Below are 14,638 nucleotides of genomic sequence, written 5' to 3' on the forward strand. Positions count from 1 at the left end.
AAAGTGCCATATTCAATCCAAAGATGTATTGAGGAACGATATCTAGACTGCAGTGTTCTTCTCAAAATGGTGATCGTTCTTCTTGCACGCTAATTGACCATTCTTCATGAACAAACTACAACTGGGGCAAAGACAGATGGCTTCCAGACACCCTTCTTTTTCAGGATGCACAGACATATTACTCTCAAGAGTAAGAGAATAAGTCTGACTGGTGGAGGATCAGTACCAAATAAGCATATTCACATAAATTCAACGGGAGGCAACCCCCTCTCTCTCACAGCATCATTAACATCTCTGCGCACTTTCTGGAGAGCAGTCTTCCAAGCCTCTAGCGACTGGTGTTGGTCAACCGACCCAAAATCTATTACTTCATTTTTGTCTTTCTCATCGTCCCCGGCACTATCCAACAACCAAGCCAACCATTGTGCCACAGCAACAGCCTTCGACACGTCTCTTTCCTCAAGAATAACACGCTTCAAATACTTGGTAAGGGCATCCACATCTTCCTCAAAGGGTCCCTCTCGCTTGAATAACTCGTACCACTCGCTTAGTGCTTCACGCAGCTCTGGTAGTGAAGAGAGCTTTTTTGAAGTAAATGTCGGCTTTGGCGGCCGGGGTGCGAATTCGAGGAGCTTTTGCTCTGGAGGGCGGTCTGTAGGCTTACTTAACGGTTTGCGAACTGTAGGTAAATTGAGTCCGGATCGCTTCTGGAGACGTGATCGTTTGTGTTCCTCGATGACCTCGCGACGGATGTCTTCTGGTAACGCTAAAAGAAACTCTTCGGAAATATCATCTGCACATTCTTCAACAACCGATGATGTGCTTGGATTTTCATCTGCTGGAGCTGTAGACGAGGACGGTCGAGAAACGATGAAGCTTGATTGAGTCAGGGTAGACTTGGCATCAGATTTACTGGCAACCTGCCGGCCACGAGTGCGGCCAGCACGGGGCTTGGTAGGAGTAAGCTTTGTCTTTGGCCGTATGTTACTATTTGCTTCGGGGGATGCATCGCATGGAAGCGATGGGGGGGATTGCTGATAATAAGCCAGTATTTCCGCTCGTAAATCTTCTGGCAGGGCATCTAAAGTTTCCGGGTCCACCTGCGACTGAGGAGGCAGTGAAAAAGGTGCCTGGGGTATCAGGGGGCGTTTGGCAAGAGTTATTGGTGTTTGCTGCTGTTTGCTCATAGAGACAAATTTGGACCGAATATCTCCAGGAAGCTCAGAAAGCACTTGAGAATTAGCTTGTGAAGGCATAATAAACTGAGTTCCAGTGATATTCATCGGTCTTTGTGATTCATCGTTAAGTTCTGGCGCAGTTTGTACGGATACATAAGACTCCGTTTTACTCGGGGTGGTTATTTCGTCCAAATCCTGGGAGGGCCTTCGTTCTTGAGGACTACAAGGGGCGAAGTTGAGCTGACGCTGGCTGCTGTGTATCCCACCAGAAGGATCATATTTGATGGACTCCAATTTCGTCATTTGTACTCCAAGTCCTCTCAGATTGCCGGGGGAAAAATTGAAGCTCCTGAGGATTGAAACGGCTTCCTTACCAAGTACCTCACTGGAATTGGTTGCTACACCTAGCAAAACGCTCTTGTTGAACATATCACACTTGCCGTGTCCGAGGTGCTTCGGAGGACCCAGGGGTGCATCAAGAGCTCGTCGCATAATCCTCATCGTCAGCTGCTTCCCTTTTACCCCGTTCTCCATAAGTCGTCGATGCAACTCATCACACAAGCTTTGCACGAATTCTTCTACCTGCGCTTGCGTGACGAAGCGAATTCCCCAGTTTATTTCTGCGGATACAGATTTTCTGGGTGCGACGTCTCCAACATCTGCGTTATCAATGCCGCGAGCATAGTCCCATAGTTTGGCTCCAGTTTTTGGACCGAGATTCGAGGTAAGCCTTTCCCTAGAAAGCTCGCGGATATCTTTAACAAACTTCACCCCAAGCTCCTCGAGTTTAGCTCCTAAGCTATACGCTACCCCGGGAAGCTGCTGCACCGTAAGTTCCCCGATAAACTCAAGAACCACTTCTGGCTTCAGCTGGAACTGACCAGCTGGTTTGGCTTTCCGCAATGCCAATTTGGCCTGCAGAATATTTCCTCCAATGCCTACGGACACATCGCATCCAGTCTTCTGTTTAACTGAATCCCGTAAAGTTTGGGCAATTTCATCAGCTTTTGCCTGCTCTTTCCAGATAGAGCCTTCCGATATACCTTTGCCTTCAGAACCCCCGGCCTCAAGGCAGAGCTTAGTGATATCGACAAGAGCTTCATCAATACTGACGCTTTGTACGATGCCGTCAATATCAAGTATTGCCTCGTAAAATTTCCTACTCGCGTCTTCGTAGGCAGCAAAATCGTAAGGAAGAACTTTAAGATCGGGACACATCTGCAAGGCTCCCTGCATCCACATTCCGTTTTGTATACCGAATGCCCGCGCGGGATAGTTGCAACTCGCAATCTCAGACCCTGCTCCTGTACCGTGGGCGATGGCCACAGGCTTATCCGCAAGCTCAGGGTTCTTGCGAATGGAAACAGCGGCAAAGAAGCTATCGAAATCGACATGAAGTATGTACCGTCGTGATCCCTGAACGTGTTTTTTGGGTGTCCGAAGGGATGAAACTTTAGCAAGGGTCGCCTCTTGGAGCTTTGCTTTCAACTCGGCTTTCCAGGTAGAAAGGTGGTGAAGACGCGACTCTCGATAATACTGCCGAATAAAATCGGGATTAACGCCGCTTGAATTACGCATATGTGGATTTGAGAGTAACTGTGCGTTATACTCTTCAGGAGTCATGTTATCTTTGGTCTTCTCCAAAGGTTCTTGTCGCGGTTCGTCAGTGTCTTCCGGATGAACTGCTACCTCGGCATCACCTGAAGTCGTCCTATTCTCTACTGGAATAGAATCGTCAAATCCCTGCTCTTGTTGCGCTATATTAGTAGAGGCCTTAGTGTTAAATACACTGTCACCAACATCTCCTACAGCTTTGGGTGAAGGCGTAGGAATTGTACTATTCTCGAACCCCTTAGCGTCGGGATAGCGTGGGGCAAGACGTGCTATATACCAGCTAGATTCTGTTTGATCCCGATAACTGGACGACTGTGTCCTGGTCTGGCTCACGATCTGGCCATTGTCGCTGAACTTGAGCACCTTCTGAGACGCTCCCTCGTCCACAACCCTAAACGAATTCCAGGGAAGAAGTCGGCCAGCATTTATACTTTCCACAACCCACGCTGGTTTTACGACACGATATTTCCGGAATTCTTCGCGCTTTTTGGGTGTCAAGGAACTTGCGATGATATGTGTAGCCGCCGTCTTCGAGTCAAGGTACTGGAGGAAAGCTCCACCGTGGCTAACGATAAGGCGATGAAGATCATTTAGGGACGGTTGTGTGTAGCCATTTACATGTGCAACCACACCTTGAAAGATCGGAGGGTTGTTCGGGGAACTCGATCGTATCTCAGCGTCCAAGTTCTGCAATTTCAACTTTTTGCGACGAAAGTATTCTCCAAATCCGCCGAAACTTGAAGCTCCGTACTCCTCGCCTTCTTCATCTTCAAACACGTCTGCAGAAATGTTAGCCAAGTAGCCGGTTTATATCAATATCTCGGCGGCCCTTACGGTTCTCAATCCTCTTCCGAACTGCGTTGGATCCTGATTCCAATCGAGAGCCCATGGTGGGGCCAAGAACGCGCAAGAAACATAACCAGACCACCAACAGAAACAAAAGATCAAGAGAGCAACGCAGCCCTTCGTCGTCCTCTCATCATCACAAGCGGAGAGATGCGCCTTTTGGTCTCAAGTCTACAACCTTTGTCGTCGACTTGGCCGAGCCCCGTGGCGAGTGTGGCCGTTGTCTCTTACATAAACCGCAGCGACGCGAGTGGTCGACGCGACCAGCAAGCGCGGTCATGTGACTCTAATGTATCACGTGGGAGCTAATCGCGGCTCTGCACAAGTGGGTCCTGAACTAGTGCCGAAGTAGACTAGTTTTATGGGGCGGATCCACAGCGGGTCTTCAGATTCTGTTTACCTCGAATTTTCATTTTTCATTTTTTTCAGTTTTTATTTTTTTTTTTCCCTCCTCTCCCTTTTTCAGCTGCAGCTCGAATCTTTTCCTGCTCTTCAGCCACCTTCATTTCCAGCAGGATAACCGCCTGGTCACTCGCTCAATTGCCCCAGTAGAGAATAGTCATCCCACGGTTCATCCATAGACGGCCCGTTAAATTCTGCGATCATGTCTGGAACTCAGCCTGTCGCGTTGTACGCAGCGAAGGTCCCGCCTGGTGGTATCCTCGTTCCCGCGGTGCCCAATGCTTCAGCAATGGTATATCTTTTAGGTCTCTTTCTGGAAAACTGTGGGCATATCGAAATACTAATTTGAAATGAGCAGTTTCGTGTTACTATGGCGGCAATCGACCCCGATGCTTTGCCAGAGCTCGAGGACGAAGCTAGCGCACATAAGCCACCACGAGCGACATTGAAGATTGTTCGACCTCCTCCAGGATTGGATCTAGACGATGATGAAGATGATGAGGACTACTCCGATATTGAGGATGATGATGAGTCTTCCGACGACGAGGCGAATGGTGGGCCAAGTGATCCTACCAAGGCAAAGCTGGCCAAGCAGGCTGCCAAGCTCAAAGAAATGGAAGATGCGATGGATGAGGACGAAGATGACTCCGATGGAGATGATATCGATCTCAAGGCCGCTATCTCCAAGCTGATCAAGGGAAAAGGCAAGGTCACTGATGATTCTGGCAGTGAGGGATCTGATGACTTGGAATTGGAAGAAGTGGTCGTTTGCACATTGGACCCTGAGAAGGTAAGCTTTAATCTCATCTACCAATCTGCTATTTTATCATGTATTGACACATCCCTTTCTCTTCCTTCGCAATCGCAGAACTACCAGCAGCCACTTGACTTTGTTGTTGCCGAAGACGAACGCATTTTCTTCAAGGTAACAGGTACTCACACAGTTTACCTCACCGGAAACTACGTCCTTCCTCTCGATGAACGTGATGACGAGGAAAGTGAGGAGGAAGATGATGAATACGACCTGTCTCCGGATGAAGATGAGCTCGCCCTCCTGGAAGGGGATGAAGAGGAGAGCGATGATCTGGATGACCTGGAAAATCCTCGAATTATGGAAATCGATACTGATGAAGAAGAGAAACTCTCAACAAAGACTCCTAAAAAGGGCAGTAAGGGAAAAAACAAGCGACTAGCAGAGGATTCAGATGAGAATCTCGACGATATGATGTCCAAATCCATGAAACCCGCCACCAACGGAGAGCAGCCCCTCAGCAAGAAGCAACAAAAGAAGCTCAAGAAGAATAATGGGGAGGCAGCCGAGGTGGCGCAGAAACCCGCAGAGGCCAAGCAGTCTCCAGCTGCTGGAAAGTCGGACAAGAAGGTCCAGTTCGCCAAGAATCTCGAACAGGGTCCAACTGGCTCCACCCATCAGAAAAAGGAGGCTACTAAGCCAGAAATCATCGTGAAGGAAGTCCAGGGTGTCAAGATTGAAGATAGGAAGCAAGGAAAAGGTCCTGCCGCCAAGAGGGGCGACAGGGTGTCGATGCGTTACATCGGCAAGCTTGAGAACGGGAAGGTATTTGATTGTAAGTGGTCCTTGGTTTATTGGACGTAGAACCAGTACCTTGCTAACAGTCGCCGTTGCAGCCAACAAAAAGGGGAAACCATTCTCGTTCAAGGTCGGTTCCGGCGAAGTGATCAAGGGGTGGGATATCGGCATCCCCGGAATGGCCGTTGGCGCTGAGCGAAGAATCACCATCCCACCGCATCTCGCATACGGCAAGATGGCGCAGCCTGGAATCCCCGCCAACTCGAAACTTGTCTTTGACGTGAAACTCCTCGAAATCAAATAGATTTCCTGTGTTAATTGAGTTGCTATTCCCACAGTTTGATTTCGTTCCTGTTGAGACTAGGTAACCTGCTCGCGGCTGCTGTCTTCACAGTGCTAATTGTTTTGTATAAAAAAAGAACAAGCTCATCCCTCGGCGTTTTACTTGTCACATTTAACGTTCTACTGTTCGTGTCGAGACATCTGCCGCGGCTTCAAGGTGCACTCACCTGGGCATAGGGAAGGATTCTCGCGCAGGGAGTTGGGAGACGGGCCTGGATATAACCGAGTGTGTTCCTGTTCTTTGAGTAGTTAATACTAGTATGATCTGAGACAAAAGATTTCTTCATGTTTTATGCAGGATACGTTGATTCTAGTTAGCCACAGTGAGTCCTAATTTTTCTATCCTTCTCTTTGGCCATCCAGGGCAAGGGGAGGGGGTTATGGTTGGTGAGATCCAGGTTTTGTTGTTTACAACCTCTCCTCACCACTCTCTGATCACCTGCATTCATTTCCAAGTTGCAACAGCAAAAAGCTGTTGGAGGAAAACTAAAGTCTCTGATGAACCATTTTCCATTCCAGACCAAAAATGCATCTGAACAGCCCATTGGCGGATCCTTTTCCCCTCTGTTGGCAGTGCTTTGATGCTATCTTGGCCTCCATCAGATGGCTGCCAATGAGTACACACTCCGGCTGTGGAAACCAATGTGCCCCATCGAGCTGCCAGAATATATGCACCGGCTCTTTAACTGTTCAATGCGGTACTGCGAAAGCGCTTTCCTCGCGTCATGAAGCGGTCTCGGCTTCCCGCTGCTAATGGAGGCTTGTTCCTTCTTTCGAGTCGAAGCAAAGACGCTCCTTGACGACGGCTTACTTCGACATGGCCGTTTTCAGGCTTCATTTACTTGGCCGTGTGTCTCTGTGCTTTGAATGAAGCACTCTGCATGCGTTATCGCTTTGATTAGGCGCTAGGGGTGAGCTGGGCTAATCCAGGCCCTCTGCTGGCTCTCGTTCTCTATATTCATAACATATCGCTCCTACGACGTTATAATGGTCGTTCGACGGAGAGCTACCTTCTCCAAGACACTCTTTGAAAATCCCGCACAACAGAAACCTACTGAGCCTGAGGTAGAAAACCCGGAGCATTCAGTCAACTCGGTGACGTCGATTTCGGAAAGCTCGAGTGGAACTTCTCGAAGTAGAGACAGTGTTCGACGCTTCTTGAGGAGGAGCAGATCGAAATTGTTGTCGATGTTAAGACTTCGGAGCAACTGCAGTGGCACAGGTATAATTTCCGGCTGATATTATCATTACAATGCTTGGTATTGACTCTATCCCAGGAGGAAAAATGACACTCCCTCGCCAGCCAGAGCACAGTTCACAAAAAGTTAGGGCAGGCTATGACCAGGGTGCCTCCGGTAGGGTTGTCACCTATCCCCTGGCTCATCGTGGAAATCGCGATGCGGATGGGATTCCTGGGATATTGCTAGCGCCATCCCGGCCCTTGAAGCGCCTTTGTGATCCGACAAGTTACCACAATAGAGGTAAAAGGTGTACGAGTAAACATCATTCAGAAGATGGTCACCAGGCCATCGAAGTGGAAAATCTAGGCTGCAAACCTTCAACCCTCCATGTTCCTCGTCGACATTCCAGTCCTGGCTTCACGAACATTTTGTCTCGCAGATTTTCTGCAACGTTCGGCCATCCTACCGTAATTCACCGTTCAGATCTGCGCAGACGGCCCAGTATCCACAGCTTTTCTTTTACGCCTCCTGCGTCCAATACACCTGACCTGCGAACGTTAGGGGATAACGCCCAAGATGACACAGACTCTTCTTCAGTGCATAGCGCCTCGTCTCCTCGAACACAGTCGACCAACCCTACTTCTGACGGTGCGCCGGTGCCGCCCTTGCCAAAGATGTTAGATAAAGCTAGCCAGAAGAACGGAGAATACTTTCCAGGTTCCGACACATCTGAGAACAAAATCAACCAACTCAATAAAATATCCCCATCTATTGTTACTGTTGAGGCTGCTGCGTCCGCGAAAATCTTTTTCGAGACTTACTTCAACGAATTGTTCTCCGTGGAGTCTCCACGGTCCGAGCGTCAGCGCGAACTAGAAGAACGACTGTACCTGTTAAACCTGCCGATAGAAGAGCATGTTAGAGCAAAACAGGCGTGGTACCGGCAGGAAAGCGACCATCTCCGACAGGATCGCCTCCTGAAAAGTCGGTCAAATTGCCCGAAAGCTAGGGAGAGTATCTCTGTGGCTGGATACGAATGTATCAAAGTTCTTGGAAAGGGCAGCTTTGGAGTCGTTCGCCTTGTGAGGGAGAAGCACACAGGAGATATCGTCGAGACCCCGAAACCAGAGTCTTATGCGACTCAAAGCCATAGAAGGCCCAGTACCTTTGATGCTCTAAAATCAGCAGTCGATGGGGCTAGAAGCTCTCGTCGTAAGGATCTGGACAGATCAAAAAAGGATGTTTTCGCAATGAAGGTCATTCGGAAGTCTGATATGATACGAAATTGTCAGGAAGGGCATTTACGGGCAGAGAGAGATTTTCTTGTCGCTTCAACAAAATCCCGATGGATAGTCCCGCTAGTCGCTAGCTTTCAAGATACGCATAGTCTCTATCTTGTCATGGACTACATGGTTGGCGGGGACTTTCTTAGTTTGCTAATAAGGAAGAACATTTTGAGCGAGGACGTTACCAGATGGTACATTGCTGAGATGATTCTTTGCGTGGAAGAGACTCATCGCCTCCGGTGGATTCATCGAGATGTCAAGCCTGATAACTTCCTTATCTCAGCTTCTGGGCACCTAAAAATATCCGATTTTGGCCTTGCCTTTGACGGACATTGGTCTCATGATCAAACATACTACATGAATCAAAGGCAATCATTGATGTCGAAGCTGGGAATACAAGTCGAAGGAGACGACAAGGACCGCAAAGCAGCTCAAGAGGTCGCTCATAGTACTGGTACCGAGTTACCAAGGCGAGAGTCCGGTAAAAATCACGATCGACTACTCTCAATTCCCAGCCCTGGACCAAATGATGATATTCTCTGCTGGCGAAATCGGAAGCAAAGGAAGAAACTTGCAAGGAGTGTTGTAGGCACCAGCCAGTACATGGCACCAGAAGTTATTAGGGGTGAGTTTTACGACGGGAGGTGTGACTGGTGGAGCATCGGTATCATTCTATATGAGGTACGGTACCCTCTTTGTTACCCCATCGTCAAAGAGGTGCAGTTGCAGCCCTTAACACAATTAGTGCTTGTACGGGTTTACTCCTTTTGCTGCGAAAACAAGGCATGACACCAAACAAAGAATCCTTGTGAGTCTAACCGCCGAATACCCCTGACCCATTACCTCTTGTTTGCTGCTAATGCAGTACAGCATCATTATCAGACACTGTATTTCCCTACAGATCGGCCTTCGGACCATCTTATTTCTGATGATGCGATTGATTTGATCATTCAAATTCTACAAGAAAAGGAATACCGCCTTTGCTCCGAAAAATATATACTAAATGATTATGTGCATTCAGGAAGGATACCGGGAGAGCTGCTCAATTATCCGGCTGATAAAACATCGAGAAACTACCGTGGCCATTATGTCTATCCTGATGATGCAGCTGATATTAAGAATCATCCGTTCTTTAAGGCTGTTCGATGGGACGAACTTCACTATCGCAGTCCACCGTTTGTACCGAAGGTTAAAGCTGGAGATGACACTAAGTACTTCGAAGGAGAGCAGGTGAGCGATGCGCCGGATGGGCCAAGCGAAGCCAGCCTCGAAGAAGTCGATGGATCCAGAGGCCAAACTCCAAATAACTCTGGAAAGACACAGCTAGATGGTCCGAGTGTAGGATGCAAAACGGCAGGTAAGCTTAGGAATGGAATCCTGGCTGGTATAACAGTCAACCTCCAGAGTAAGTCGTTGAAGAAAAAGCGAGAGAAGAAGCGTGCTAGGGACAAGGTCTTACGAGATGACCGGGTGAGCAAAACTGCGCTGGATATGAGGAAGAAAAGTGCCTTTTTAGGATATAGCTATCGGCGCCCTAAAGATGCTCTACTTGCCCTTGAACCTGAAAGGGGCCGAAGGCTCGTCCGGGCTGACCAGTAGGGTGCAGGAACTGGCTCTTTATCATTGGAAATCGGATATCCATCTTTATCTTCGACTTCTTGTGAGAGCTAATACTCTTGTCATGTTTATCCCTGCCGCATTTCCTGAGCCTTGACTATTGAGCAGCCATTGCTGGTGTTTGCTGCCTTATGAACTGTGTTCTCAGCATTATTCTGGTGTTTGATGTTTGTTACCGCTGTGTGCTTTGTTGAGCACATTTGTTGTTTCGCAAAAAATATCAACTAAGACCAATAAAATATTCTTACCGCATTCATGTCTTTCTTTTTATTTAAAAAAAAAAAAAAAAAAAAAAAAAAAAAGGGTGGGGGAAAGAAAAAGCGAGCCTGATATGCCGTGTATCGCCAGCCGAAAAATCAAAGCCTTCTATTCGGCAGTAAAGTACACATCTGGGAATCTCAAGAGTGCCAGTCCTGCCTGGCGAAAATATGGTTTACATACCATCATCAGGCGCAAAATAAAAACGATGGGGAATCTAAACGTGAAAGAATTGCGTAAGGATAGCTATAGCGCTAGAATGTGGAGGCAAACAGTAGTCAAATTTAACGGGATGCTTTAAACCGCCGGTGCCGGCATCATAAATGCTGTCGCATTCCCACCTTCTTCGGGCTTCATCGTCCCGTTGAGAAGGGGGCAGAGCCTAGAGACGAGTAGTGGTGGTTAATAGGATGTCCTCGAGGGGGTGAATGGTAGAGAAAAATAAAAAGGGACCCGTACTTCTTGTTCGTCTTGATATGCCCAACCTGTCCACAGTTGGCGCATTTGCGCTGTGTGGCACCCTTTGGAGCCGTGGCGGGCGCCGGTGAATTGGCTGCGTCCGGGGATCCTTCTTTGTGTTCGGTCATAAGGGACTTTTGCTTTTCGCGGGCGTGACGACGCTCTTTGTTGCGTTGTAGACGCTGGAGTTCGTCTTGGATGCTGTGAGGGAGTAATTGATTAGTCCATACTGATTTAAGAGGAATGAAAAGGATTGACATACTGTTTCATACGCCTGGCGTCGGTTTCGGGATCTCCAGTTGGCACCATATCAGCCGCACTAAAAAGAAGGTTAGCAGGCCGAATAGGAAGCAGATGGATGGGACGTCACATACGACAACTCCCTGAGTTCCGCCTCATAACGCTGTTTCTGATACTGCTTGATCACCCTTGGATCTTTGACAATTTCTTGGACTTCCTCAATCTGACCTTGCGCGTTTTTGACCTGGCGAGTAATCTTCATAACTTTATTGGTTTGACTTGATGTACTTAATCTGCTGAACTGACTCGTCGTATCGTCGTCGCGGCGTCCTGTAAGAGGAGTGCGTCGATCTACCCGGGAAGATTTACCAAACAAATCTTCTGCTTCGTCAACATCAATATCGCTCTCAGCATCGGAGTGTTCAATTGTGGATGACAAGCTCTTTTTCTGACTTTCCCAAATCCTGCGAATAGAATCCTCGTACGACTTCTGCTGGCGAGCAACATTATAGCTGTGTCCGCCGAGTTCCTTAAGCCTCTGAGCGTCAAGCTTGTCTTCAACACTTTCACCCACGGCTCTAAAACCACCTTTCATAGACGTCTTTATAAAACTAAATCCTTCTCCTCGGCCGGTGGGATCTCCCTCGCCATGTAACTGTAACATCGCCTTTCCTTGGGAAGCGAGAAGGAAGTTTCGGGTTGCTTTCCATGGAGCGAGCTGTTGCTCCAAGCTATCACCTTCTTTATCTCCGTCGTCGTCCTCGTCTTCTTCCCGATCGTAGCCTGCATCATGCAGATATTGTAAACCGACTTGCATTGACTCTAGAAGACAGACATCTTCGGGCTTAACATAACCACGTAGGACATCTTCGTCCGGGATGGGTTCTCCTGATCGCATTTCCCACTCTTTATGATCCTTCGAGAACTGCAAGAACTCCTTCATCTTCTGGCGATTCTGCATATCGGTAGATTCAGGAAAATGTTCCGTGATATCAGCCACACTGACTCTATGGTTCCTATTTTTCCTGATTTGACGATAGCAGATCATCTTTAAGCGGTTCTTTGCTGCGGTTGTCACCTTACGCGAATGAGGTCCGGGTACATCGACGGATGGGAATTGTTGGCCCGCAACATAAAGGTTTTCAATGTTTCGTAGGTAATAGCTCGCGCCCTCGACGCCTGTGCTGTTTCTAACAACGAGGAAATCGGTACCTTTGGGTTCTTGACGAAATAAAGGGGCAAGGAACATTCCCGTGGCAATTGCAGTGGTTGTTTCTCCCGGGTCAACATGACCAAAAGTAGAAAACGGGCTTTTGTCTTCCGGAAGAAGTACCGCCGTTTCTCCAACTTCACCCTTTGGGCGAAGTGCGTCCTCCGCGTTTTTTTTCCGGTAATAATTGATCACCCGGCTTCCCATTCCGAAATTTGACATCATCATTGGATGCTCCTCGGAATATTCGACCAACAAAACAGTTGAATTGTCGGCCAACGACAAGGACTTTGTCGAGTCATAAAGAGTTTTGGCATCTTTGCCCTTTTGGTGTTTACGTTTAATAAACGTTGGCTTTTTGAAAGTGACCGGGAGCCCAGGGAAAAACGTAAGAACCGGACGGTGGAAGGATCGTGCTTCTTGTCTTGCAAGCCTCGTCTTATAGTAAGGCCACTGAAGTCGCACTGCAGGCATACTGTGCTCCAACACGATATTTCCCAAAGTACTGCGTACCTTATTCTTATGATTCTCCTTTAACATCTCATAAGCCTCATCGTTAGATATGTTATAACGCTGCATCATGCGTTTTGTCGAGCTTCCGAAAACTTCGCTGAGTTTTCTGGCCCCTCCGAATTTCGTTGCTTGCACCGAAACCTCTGGTGTTCTTTCATCGATCAAAAGACGAGGATCGTTCATATCGAGTATTAGCTTTCTCGCAAGTTTAGCAGTAGTCTCTGCGGGATCATCCAACAAGGGTAAATCGATGTGCGAAAGCGCAAGATAATCGGCTGGGTCTTTATCCAACTTCCGCTTTTTGGCTGGAGGAGGAACTTCAAAAAGCCAGTCATCTTCATCTTCACTGAATTCATCGTTGGGAGCAGCCCGGGGAGCCCCTTCAACCTCTTCTTCATCGGAGACAACTTCTTTGATATCCCAGTCTGCACAAATAAACTGTAAGTCCTGCATAGTTACACCCCCCGGGAGTTCCTCGTCCAAATCATCATCATCCAAGTCCATGATGTCGCTCAGGGTATCCTCATCTTTCGCGGGTGGCGTGATTACAACCACAGAAGGCGATTCTAGCTCTGAAGCGTGCCTCGCCGTTTTACCAGTGGAACGGAAACTGCGCTCCTGATCCTGAGCCAGCTCGAGTTTTAATTTCGTAGGGATAACCCGCTTAGGTCGCTTGAGTGGCGTCTTACCGATGTAATGAGACTTTTTCGGAGGTAGAAGTTCAAGGAAGCGTGGCATAGAGTTGCGATCGAACTTCGGCCACAGCGATGCTAGGAGCTCCTCGTGGTTTTCCGGGGGTGCGGGTGGGTTATCTGGGCCATAGGAGGACATGGCAAAAAGAGCCTGCTGTAGCTGGTACTGTCGAAGCGTCTCTGGATCCATATCCATTGGAGTTGGGGATCTCTCTCTGTCGACACCGCTAAATATCGCGTCGACCTCATCTACCAGTGAATTCACTCCCGACTCATCAGGTGTCTCTTGTGGCATCCGCAGCCCCACGGGTTTATCTACTCCCTCCGCAACAGGAGATGAGGGCACATCGCCAAACAAATCGTCAAGCTCGTCGACCGCTGGTTGCTCATGAAGCTCGCTCTCGAGGCTCTTTGTAAAGTTGTCCCAGTTATCAACCCCCTCCTGGGTTTCCGTGTCCACGGTAACCTGACCATGGAGTGGCTCTTCATCGGGGAGATCGTCATCATCATCGATGTCTTCATAGTCCACAGCGTCATCTGCTTTTTCACCGGGATCAAGCTCTCTGTTCATGAATTCGAGTTCTCGGGTGTTCGTGGGGGAGTTCAGCTGTCTCATAAAGGTGTCGAAGGGGTCATCTTCGGGCGGCTCGACGCCGCTAGCCTGGGTGGACTGGGACATATCGGTGGACTTGAAGCTCTGCAATACTCAGCGATCGTGCGCCAGAATTCTATGACGGCAAATAGAGGGTTCTTTATGGTTTAAGAAAGTAATGTGAGTGCAAGTGGAGTAGCAGAGCACAGGTTTGTAGAAGGAAATCACCAAGAGTTTGTGGCTTTAACCACGGGCAAGAAACAACAAATTGAAAAGCTAGAAAAGGATATTATAATGGATTTCAGTGGACCACCGGGTGGAAAGAAACAAAGCTGCTGTGAAGGTCTGATTCCTGTTGAGCTCTTGCGCGGCGAGCTGCTGGAGCTTGCTGCCGAAGGGATATATCACGTGACCAAAATGCGGCGGGACCTCTTCTTGAGTCCTCGGGATCGTCAACGGAAGAGCCGAATTTCTGATACGTGGACCTGCGCTCTGGACAAAATTGATACCAATATCATCCACGTTCACAACAGCAAACTCATTCTCATTCAGAATAATAGCTAAAGCTGGTCTGAAAATACTAGAGATAGAGGCAAGGAACTATCAGGACACTAAAAATAGCACATCCTATTCGGCTTGCAATGGGGGCTGGGCATCAC

General features: G+C 48.3%; 5 protein-coding genes across 5 annotated transcripts; 2 read left to right on the plus strand and 3 right to left on the minus strand.

The window, feature by feature from the left end:
• Window positions 1-239: 239 nt before the first annotated feature.
• On the minus strand, window positions 240-3,808 carry CIMG_01093 (DNA damage repair protein Mus42; the record flags this gene model as incomplete). The annotated part of the gene is made up of 2 exons (XM_001247321.2): window positions 3,627-3,808; window positions 240-3,571 (listed from the first exon to the last, which is right to left on the minus strand). Exons 1-2 carry the CDS (start codon window positions 3,679-3,681, stop codon window positions 240-242), a joined length of 3,387 nt encoding a protein of 1,128 aa, XP_001247322.2. The 5' UTR covers window positions 3,682-3,808.
• A 297-nt stretch (window positions 3,809-4,105) lies between these two features.
• CIMG_01092 (FK506-binding protein 4) lies at window positions 4,106-6,170 on the plus strand. Its single transcript, XM_001247320.2, has 4 exons — window positions 4,106-4,332; window positions 4,399-4,830; window positions 4,909-5,626; window positions 5,688-6,170. The coding sequence occupies exons 1-4, from the start codon at window positions 4,243-4,245 to the stop codon at window positions 5,891-5,893; spliced, it is 1,446 nt and encodes a 481-aa protein (XP_001247321.2). The 5' UTR covers window positions 4,106-4,242; the 3' UTR covers window positions 5,894-6,170.
• Window positions 6,171-6,214: 44 nt separating this feature from the next.
• CIMG_12804 (uncharacterized protein) lies at window positions 6,215-6,769 on the minus strand (the record flags this gene model as incomplete). The annotated part of the gene is made up of 3 exons (XM_001247319.2): window positions 6,215-6,241; window positions 6,357-6,515; window positions 6,743-6,769. The coding sequence occupies 3 exons, from the start codon at window positions 6,767-6,769 to the stop codon at window positions 6,215-6,217; spliced, it is 213 nt and encodes a 70-aa protein (XP_001247320.2).
• Window positions 6,770-6,918: 149 nt separating this feature from the next.
• On the plus strand, window positions 6,919-10,270 carry CIMG_01090 (AGC/NDR/NDR protein kinase; the record flags this gene model as incomplete). The annotated part of the gene is made up of 4 exons (XM_001247318.2): window positions 6,919-7,153; window positions 7,209-9,079; window positions 9,144-9,206; window positions 9,269-10,270. 4 exons carry the CDS (start codon window positions 6,919-6,921, stop codon window positions 9,995-9,997), a joined length of 2,898 nt encoding a protein of 965 aa, XP_001247319.2. The 3' UTR covers window positions 9,998-10,270.
• Window positions 10,271-10,570: 300 nt separating this feature from the next.
• CIMG_01089 (transcription initiation factor TFIID complex 145kD subunit) lies at window positions 10,571-14,248 on the minus strand (the record flags this gene model as incomplete). Its single annotated transcript, XM_001247317.2, has 4 exons — window positions 11,107-14,248; window positions 10,995-11,051; window positions 10,733-10,933; window positions 10,571-10,655 (listed from the first exon to the last, which is right to left on the minus strand). Exons 1-4 carry the CDS (start codon window positions 14,064-14,066, stop codon window positions 10,571-10,573), a joined length of 3,303 nt encoding a protein of 1,100 aa, XP_001247318.1. The 5' UTR covers window positions 14,067-14,248.
• Window positions 14,249-14,638: the final 390 nt, after the last annotated feature.

This window comes from Coccidioides immitis, assembly GCF_000149335.2.
Source record: "Coccidioides immitis RS genomic scaffold supercont3.1, whole genome shotgun sequence".
NCBI lineage: Eukaryota > Fungi > Ascomycota > Eurotiomycetes > Onygenales > Onygenaceae > Coccidioides > Coccidioides immitis.

Bases quoted from the DNA above. Each gene is read 5' to 3' on its own strand.
- CIMG_01092 (XM_001247320.2), top strand. From the start codon at position 4,243: ATGTCTGGAACTCAGCCTGTCGCGTTGTACGCAGCGAAGGTCCCGCCT. The intron at 4,831-4,908 runs GTAAGCTTTAAT...TCGCAATCGCAG, and splicing joins GCACATTGGACCCTGAGAAG to AACTACCAGCAGCCACTTGA. The intron at 5,627-5,687 runs GTAAGTGGTCCT...TCGCCGTTGCAG, and splicing joins GAACGGGAAGGTATTTGATT to CCAACAAAAAGGGGAAACCA.